The sequence below is a fragment of the Lactuca saligna genome, chromosome 6 (genome assembly GCF_052625555.1).
Source record: "Lactuca saligna cultivar CGN05327 chromosome 6, ASM5262555v1, whole genome shotgun sequence".
Classification (NCBI taxonomy): domain Eukaryota; kingdom Viridiplantae; phylum Streptophyta; class Magnoliopsida; order Asterales; family Asteraceae; genus Lactuca; species Lactuca saligna.
The window spans coordinates 127000849-127010732 of NC_136422.1; the positions used below are offsets into that span (position 1 = coordinate 127000849).

The 9884-nt window shown below is 38.2% G+C and overlaps 1 protein-coding gene across 1 annotated transcript; it reads right to left on the reverse strand.

The window, feature by feature from the left end:
• Nucleotides 1-9206: 9206 nt before the first annotated feature.
• Nucleotides 9207-9683, reverse strand: LOC145002877 (uncharacterized). Its single transcript, XM_078962062.1, has one exon. The coding sequence runs from the start codon at nucleotides 9681-9683 to the stop codon at nucleotides 9207-9209; it is 477 nt and encodes a 158-aa protein (XP_078818188.1).
• Nucleotides 9684-9884: the final 201 nt, after the last annotated feature.

The window sequence follows — 9884 nt, forward strand, 5'->3', positions numbered from 1 at the left end:
TCTCTCTCTTACTGTTCATTTTCTTCTTTGCTAATACCATGCCTAGATCATCTGAAACTACATCTTTTGATGATCAATCAACATCTGTGATTATGATGAATGTCAACCCGAGTCAGAATCTCATTCTCGATCTCGATGCATCTTGATACAATGAAGCCCTAAAACCCATGATTGAGTGCCTGAGGTACTCGCCACTGGCTCAAGCCCTAACAATGGCGGACAATGTTCCTTTGGTGCATCTCTCTAAGTCCTACTCCTTCGCAACCTATGGTCAACAAGAGGGTGTCATTCACTTTGAGGTAGCCTCCCACAAGACCTCGATCTCTAAATCTCATTTCTATGGAATCTTAGGGATTACTACCACTGAAGGGCTCGTAGACCCAGAATCAATTCAACCTCTTCACTTATCGAGATGTTCTTCCAGATGGGTTATAATGGAGATTTATCCTTATTGTCAAAATTCAGGAAGACTTTTCCGCCTTCCATATGGAATGGTTTATTTACTCCTCCGTTTAAGGGTTTCTCTAAAAGGGTTGTTGGTTCTGACAGTGCAAGTTGCTTGTTCTACATGATATGTAGAGTAAGTTATCAAAAGGCTTATTAAGGAAGTGTCCATGAGTTGCTTAGGGCCTAAGCATCCAAATTAAGGTTTCCTAGTTGAAAACCCTAATAGCCTACATGTATATATAGTGCCCTTAAGCCCCAAAAACGTAGTGAACTAAAAAGTAAGTTATCAAAATTTTACTTTTTACGATATGCAAAGTCACATTGGTTTAATCGTGAAACTTCAAAGAAGTATAACTTCTTCATATAAAGTCGGATTTATGCGTTCTATATGTCTACGAAAATCGTATCAAAGTTTGCTACGTGTCTACAATCATTATTTTGGCTCAAGAGTAATATTTTTTTTACTTATTACAATCTACGATTACGGAAAAAATGGGGTGTTTCAAAATTAATTTCTTTTTATTGCATTATTGTACTTCCACTTTTTTACACCTACACATAAGTACCTAAATACAACTTTGTGCATTCGTTTTGTTTTCCGCTGAGAACATAGGAAGATATGGTGAAACTAAGTTTTTGGAGATAGTCGTTCTCTATTTTTTTTTGTCTTCTAAACATTGCGTAAAGTGGACCCCACATGTACAAAAATGCATTTGAATTCTCAAAATTTGGCCTCTAAAACAGCTTATATGTTATTTTACCAGCTAAAGATTTGAATTGCCACTTTAGGAAAAAGAACTATTGGATTCTTGACTAGGATTGATTTGTTGAATAATGGTATAATGCAGTCGATGTAAGTTAATCTATTGAATGATATATTAAGTTTTCTTTGTGAGGTTCATCTTAAAAGGACAATGCCAAAATTGGGTATATTTTCAAATCACTTACCAATTTATGAAAACATTCGGTCATTTTATTGTCTTGCTTTGTAATACAAAAATAGTTTAATATATAAAATAGCAACGTACTTTTCATCTATTATATTTACAACATTTTTCTTTCATCTTCTTATATATTTATAAATAAAAGTACATTGTTATTTAGCCATAAACTTATCCAAGTTGTCAAGCAATAGTTATATTAAGGCGACCTGGTCTCTGTAAATCTCCACATCATCTACTAAACAAAACAATGCAAATAAAATTAAAAAAATTAGTCCAATTGCGAAGCACGGGTTTTCTTACTACTTATAGATATTTGAATCAAACAACTCAGTCCAGAAAAAGTCTTTCGGTAGTTTCTTTAACAGAAACAGTCCATGTGTTCAAAAAAAACTTATCTAAGTCGTCATGTTATATATATATATATATATATATATATATATATATATATATATATATATATATATATATATATATATATATATATATCAACTAAGTAGATTGTATAACACCCATTTTTCAAAATTGATCAGTTGGTAACCTAAAGGAATCAAAGATAAGGCTTTTAAGGAAAACCTCATGTCATGACGTGGTGCATGGATGACCACGACATGGCATGGCTTCTTATGTGTGCGTATCCTGATGGACAACATGCCATGGCATGAAGGTTGCCACGACGTGGTGGCTGTTACAGCTCAAGCCCATGATGTTTTATGGTTTTTACCATATTTAAGCATATTAATTCACAGATTAGGTCTTCTCCATCATCCTCCGTATCCTCATTTCGAAATCCTAGCTGTAACAACGTAAATTTTCAAAACAAAATTTTCATTTTTGCAAACATCAAAACAATCGTTTAATATTATGAATTCAAATGTGTAACAATGTCATCATAACAAATACATCCCATGATCATAAAAACAGTTCCTTCGTCAGTGTGTACAATCATGCCGGCGCCTTCCCATGGTCCTTGCTAGTACCTGAAACACATAACACAACAACTGTAAGCATAAATGCTTAGTGAGTTCCCCAAAATACTACTTACACACATACACCTTTCCAGGCCCTGACCTTCCGGTCCATGTGTCTCAGGGGACTTCCGTCCCGACTCGGTAAACCTTTCGGTCCTACCTGCGTCAACCTTACGGTCCACATCACAACGCCTTCCGGCCCATAACATATACGCCTTCCGGCCCATAACATAATGCCTTCCGGCCCATATCAAGTATATCATACATAGCACATATAAACGATTAACTTATCATATACAATGCATATAACTCATAACATATCCGACCTTCCGGTCACACAATAAAACCCTTCCGGGTACAGTATAGTGAGAAAACTCACCTTGTGGAAAGTCTAGAATCTCGCGTACTTGCTATCTCCAAATCCCAACGACGACTCTACCTCGCCTAATCATAATAAATATCATTTTAATTAATATAGACTTCCACAACTAGACTTTACCCCTTATCACCATTCCTTAGAGGGTAAAAGACCATTTTACCCTTCCTTGACTCAAAGTCCACATGTTGACCAAAACCCTAAAAGTCAACAACAGTCAACATTCCGGTACGCGGGGCGTACAGCTTGATGTATGCGGGGGGTACATCGCCAACCCAGAAAATGGGGTCTCCGCCCAGTACACTGCGCGTACTGGGAGTTAAGCCCAACATAACCATCAGACTTAAGCATTCATCATTTCTGGTCTTAATCGGTTAAGCCAATACTCCAACTTCTAGATCCGGCTTTATTTATGCATCTATACCCATAAATTCGAAACCTTTAAGCCTTGGCATGGCTGTAAAGGCTCCTACACTCTTTAACATCTTTCTATTCCAACTCAAGGATCTAGATTTCATGCATGGTGAAACATTCACGTCCAAGATTACATTTTTATGAGTCTACAACTCAAATAGACCAGAAATATGATGGATCTAAGCTTATGGAGACCATTTGCTCATAAAGTCTCCACCTTTGGGACCAAAACCCTAGAAAATGGAACTTAAAGCATATCACAAGAACTATATGTTAAGATCCGAACTTTTTACCTTAGAATGAAGCTCCAACCTCTGCAAAGCCCGGATCTACCCTTGAGCACCAACTTCTAGCCTTCCAAATGAACTCTTCTTCTTCTTTGCAACCTTGAAATGGCACCACCAAGCTTAGAACACTCACAAATGGACTTGGAACAAATAAGCACTCTCTTAGGGTTTCTTTCTGAGGGATAGTGGTTGGGGAATCAAGTCATCACATTCCTTTTATAGTCAACCATCTCAATTAGGGTTTTTGTGTCTGGACCGGTTACGCCCAACGTACCCGAGGGTGAATGCGTTTAAATGAAGCACGCGAGTATGCGCAGCATATTCCTTGTACACCCAGCGTACTCGCCTAACATGCAAAACCCTAAATGGAAACAAATCAAAGATGAGGGCTAAATAGAAGGGTACCTAGATTTCGGGTTGTTACACTAGCCTTTATGCATTATTGGAACCTTGTTTACCTGATTGAAGAGCTTATTCTTTGTTTTCAGTGAAACTTGAGGAAGGAGGAAATTCATAATTGTGCAAGGAAGCAGGGAGTTAGCTTAGATCCATCACCCTCTTCTGATTTCTAAGTTACTAAAGATATAAAGTTCATACATTGACCTTTGATCTTCTTGTTTCAAGTTTGAGTTCATTTTGGATGATTTTGGTCCCTTCCATGGATGCATTTAGAGTTTGAGGAAATCCAAATCTTATTGTTACTCTCAAATGATCATTAGGTTTCTAAAATGAGAAAAGAGTCATGTTTAGGTCTATCTTGTGTTCTTGAGCAAGCTTTGGTCATTTTAAGGACTTAGGGTTGTAGATATTGCCTTGGAGTGAGGTCCTATTGGATAAAGTTGGACACTTTATCCATTAATTCAATGATAATGATTATATCTGGAGTTTTGAGCCTTGATCTATAAGGATTAAGCTCTTAATGCAGAATTAAGGAATATGATAGTGATCATGATGTGGCTAAGGAATGATCACGGTATGGTGGAGTCTATTATCGCGATTGTTTTGTCCAGACATGCCCACGACGTGGCCAATGAAGGCTCACGATTTGGCAATGTCCTACATGCCATCTATGTCATCCTGTCATGCCCACACATGGCCAAGAGGTCTCCACACCGTGGTGGATATTGACATGGTTGCCTGCTGACTTTTGTTGACCATTGACCGTTGACTTTTTACCGGTTGACCTTGGGTCAAACTTGAAGGATTTGGGTTTTGATTGAGGATTGGTCTTTCTATGGTGATATTTGGTTCTCGAGATTAAACATTACAAGGGAGAGAGTGTTGATGTACAACTACGGTTCTTTAATTTAGGTGAGTCTCCTCACTGTGCCACATAAGATATTATATATGCTTTGTATGATAAGATATAGGCAATTTTAGAGTACATGAATGCTATTTGACCATGATAGCTTATTGTTATGTATGTGCAATGTAGGACACTTAGTGTCATGTTATGTTCAATTATCTTTAGGACTTTTGGTATGAAAGATTGTGGTTGGATCACATTGTAATTGAGTATCATTCTCCTCCCCCTTACTATTATGAAAGTATAAAACTATATATATATATATATATATATATATATATATATATATATATATATATATATATATAGACACACACACACAAATACACCAAAGGCCAAGTGGGTAGAGACTATCTAACATACAACACTAAAAGACATAGGTTAAGCTATCCATTAACAACCCACCCACCCCCCCCCCCTACAGTTTGAACGGGAGTAAGAATAACATTTAAACTGAATCAAACATCTTAAAGGAGTGTGGAAGGAAGATCCATGGTGAAGATATATGCATACAGTGATGAAGAAGGGACGTAAATAGCCCTGGTATCACCAGTTGCAACTTTATCTCTAACAAAATGAATATCTATCTCGATGTCTTTTGTGCGTTGATGTTGGACCGGGTTTGAAGACATATATACGGTGTTTATGTTATCACAATACATAATTGTGGCCTTGCTGGGGGGGACAATGGAGCTCTCTAAGGAGGTTACGTATCCATGAAGTCTCTGCAACGACATTCGTGACTCCTCTGTATTCGGCCTTGATGCTGGATCGGGATATGACACCTTGTCGTTTGGATGACTATCAAACAAGATTATCTCCTAGGAAGACGTAATAGCCTAATATTTATCTTCGAGTGGCAGGACACCCCCCCCCCCCCCAAAAAAGTCAATATCAGAGTAAGATGTGAGAGTGGACTAGGGAGAGACGTGAATGTGAAGACCATGATCGATGGAACCAGGAAAGTAGCAAAGGATACGTTTGAAAGCATGAAGATGAGGCTCTCGAGGGTCATGCATGTAGATGCAAATCTACTAAACAGAGAAATATATGTTCGGTCTGGTAAATGTGAGATATTTCAATGCACTAGCAAGATTACGATGTAGAGAAAGGCCTGAGACTGGTTTGCCTTTTGCACTAATCTTATGAACAGCTTCAGTGGGTGTATGGCAAGGATTGAAATTCATCATATTAGCTCTTTTAAGTATGTCTTTGGTGTACTTTTCATGAGAAAGAAATAGACCACGAGAATCATGAGTGGCATAAATTCCAAGAAAGTAGTTTAGAGGCCCGAGATTAGTCATAGCAAACTCTTTGCTTAGAAAGATATAATATGCTATAGAAGAATCATGAATGAACCTGTCAAGATAATATCATCGACATATAGAAGAAGATATGCAATGTGATCAGCATAACTGTACACAAAGACAGATGGATCAGTACGGCTGTGAATAAAACCCATTATGGAGGCATGAGTTGCAAACCTGTGGTACCAAGCTCTAGGGGATTGTTTAATCCCATATAAAGAGCATTGAAGGAGACACACGTGATCCGGGTGGTGAGGGTCACAGACCCCAAAGGTTGGTACATGTAAACAGTCTCCTGAATAGTACCATGAAGAAAGGAATTCTTCCCATCATGCTGATGTATAGGCCAGTGGCGAGAGATAGCGAGATTGAGAATAGTACGAATGGTGGTCGGTTTCACAACCGGAATAAAAGTGTCATCACAGTCGATACCTTGTAGTTGATTGTGACCATTAGCGCAAGTCTAGCCTTGTAAGGAGATAGAGTCCGATCAGCATTAAATTTTTGTTAGAATAACCACATGGATCTCACAATTTTTGTTGGTATTAGAACTAATTGTTCAAGTTTCATTCGACATAAGCACATGGTATTCCTCATACATGGGTTTTTCCAGTTAGGGTCCTACAATGCATGTAAATATGACTGAGGGATAGGTGAGATGGATGAGGTGTTAATATTTAGGTGGTGAATTGGTTTATGGATACCATTTTGGGAGCGAGTGGTCATGAGATGTAGGGTGGTAAGTGGATTGTTTTGAGTTGGAGATGGAGATGGGTTAGTGATATTAGTGGTAAGGTGAGTAGGAGAATTATAAGATGATGGAGAGTCAGGGTCGGTGGTTTTGGTAGAGGTGTGTAACAGAGAGTATAATTGTTGGAAGGGGAGAGGGGGAGTCGAAGTTATCATTAAGGAAATGATAGGATGAGTTTTCATTAGGGTTCATGGATCCATAAAGAAAAATAATTCATCAAAAACAACATGATGGGAGATGATTATTTTTCGATATGAGAGATCATAGCAATGAAAACCACTATGAGGGGTAGGATAGCCAAGTAAAATTCATGGGGTGGTGTGAGGCTGCAATGAGATGAGGGTAGCAAAGATAACCGAACACTCTAAGGTTGGAGTAGGAAGGGTGGAGTTTGTGGATACGAAATAAAGGGTTGTCATTTATAATGGTGGTGGATGGTATGATGTTTAGTAAATAACTAGCCATATGTAAAGCTTCAACCCAAAAGTGTGCAGGAAGGTGAGATTGGAAAAGAAGTGTTCGGGAAGCATTATTTATGGTTCATATCATGCGTTCAGATTTACTGTTTTGTTGGGAGGTGTAAGGGGACGAGAAGCAGAAAGAAACGCCATTTTTTGCAATGAAATCGTGAAATGATTGGTTTTTATACTCCCCCCCCCCCCCCATTGTCAAATTGAAATGTTTTTATTGTTTACCCGAATTGTTTTTTGACAATGTTTATAAAGTGAAGGAATTTGCTAAAACATCGCTCTTGCATTTTAAAGGGGTAAACCCAAAGGAATTGAGAATAATGGTCTAAAAACATAACATAAAAGTGAATACCACTACTGATAGTGACTGGAGATGTCCAAATATCATAATTGATAATATCAAAAGCATTTTCAACAATAGAGTTTGAATGACAAAATGGTAAACGAACAAATTTTCCAAGTTGGCAAGGTTCACAAAGAACACTAGAATTGTCTTTATGATAGGAAATAAAATTATCTAAAATAAGGACTTCAATACTTGGTCTTCGGGGTGGCCCAAACATTGATTCCATAAGGAAGGACCCGAAGCAACAAACACTCCAGGACTTGGAGAAGTGACATCATAGTGAGGGTCATAGTTATCACATCATATTAGACGTTGTTTGTTCCTGTAATCATTGAAAGTAAAACTAAATTCATCAAATTCAATGGAACATTTATTTTGGTGAGTAAAGGAAAAAACAGAAATAAGATTTTTAATTATGTTAAGGGTGATCAAAACATTATTAAGGTGAAGGGTGCGGAATGGGTTTCGGATGGGAAAAGAGGTGTGTTTGATCATAGTTATAGGCATTTTAGAACCATTACCAACATAAATAAAAGGAGTACCATGGTTGGTCGATAGAGTTTTGAGAATAAATCCATTAGAATGAACATGATCGGTAGCACTCGTATCCATAATCCATCCTGAATTTCTAGGGTCACTCAAAGAGAATATACTGAACATATGTAGAAGCGCAGTGGGTTAGTCTTCATAATTCTGCCAAGATTGAAACTATGAAATGGTGGGCTGATTTTGATCAAAATAGTTGTACATATTTATGGTCACGTGGGCATGTTTAGATGCACCTGTGGACCGAGAAGAGTGCAGGAACTTGGGATGTCATGGGTGAAAAGGAGGTAGGGATAGCAGACTTTATGATTTGGGTCATTGTGGCTGATTAGGCCACTGTTGTGGACTGAAGGTAAACTATTTCCATGAAGTATGTATGTCATTTGGAGAGGCAACACCATTGTTTCAATGGAATTGATGATACCCAGTTGGCGGTGGGATATATACCCAACCAAAACATTGTTGAGCGTGTGGTTGTTGGTCCGGCTAGTGGCAACGTTGATTGGGCTGGCAACAATCGTTCTGACAATTTTAGTTATGCCCTCCGCTGGAGATGGAGTTTTTGGTGGCATGAAGAACTAGGGATGAGCATAGGCAGGTACCCGCCTCATTTGGCAAGAACCGGAACCGGCGGTTCCTAGAAAGTTAGAACCGGAACCGGAACCACTCTAGGCAATTCTTAAATTTTTTGAACCAGTCCCAGAACCAGAGGTTCCAATTCTGGGAGCGGGTTACCCGGTTACATTAACTTTGTTAACTTTTGTCGACAAAACCGAAACTTAATTCGATCCAATTCGGATCAAAGAGGGACAGAATCGGACCAATATATTCTAAACCGGTATAAGTAACACACACAGATTTGTATGAAATACTAATATATATATATATATATATATATATATATATATATATATATATATATATATATGTATATATATATATATATATATATATATATAAACCAGTTTCGGTGGGTACCCAGCGGGTAGCGGTTCCTAAAAAATGAGAATCGGAACCAGAACCGCATAAGGCGGTTCCATAACTTTAGGAACCGGAACTAGAACCGCTTAAGTTAGTTCCAGTTCCATAACCGGTAGTTCCAAGGCAGTCCCTATGAAGAACATTCGTTGATGATGCATGGTCGAGATGTGAAGCTATTGGAACAACTTGTTGTTGCATGAGAGTTTGTTCTTCAAGTGTAATGATGTTACGAGTGTCTAAAAAAGACAGAAATGGAGAACATTGACGCACAATACTATCCACGTTTTGGTATTTGGATGAGAGAACATTTAGAGCATACATTGCGAGATTTTTATCTAGAACTTTAGAACTGAGATATTCAAGTTGGTCTGAGATCGCTTTGATCTCGGTGAAATATGCAGCAACTGAGAGATCACCCATGATGATATTACGAAGTTCATTTTCAAGATGCATTGCCCAGGAGTCTTTAGTGGAGCAAAACAGATTCTGGGTCAAAACCCAAATATCTCTTGCTGAGTGACTATCTTTCAACTGCAACATCCGGAATTTTAGGTATTATATTTATTCATTTTATTTTGAGTTTTATGGATGAACTCGGCGAGTTGGTGCGTAGACTTGCCGAGTAGAGACGCGATTTCTCATTCGGATTAATGACTGGACTCGACGAGTCGCATTGATGGACTCGGTGAGTCCGCGCTGTTTAATGAAACCCTAATTTCTCGAGTTTGGGGCTTATTTAAA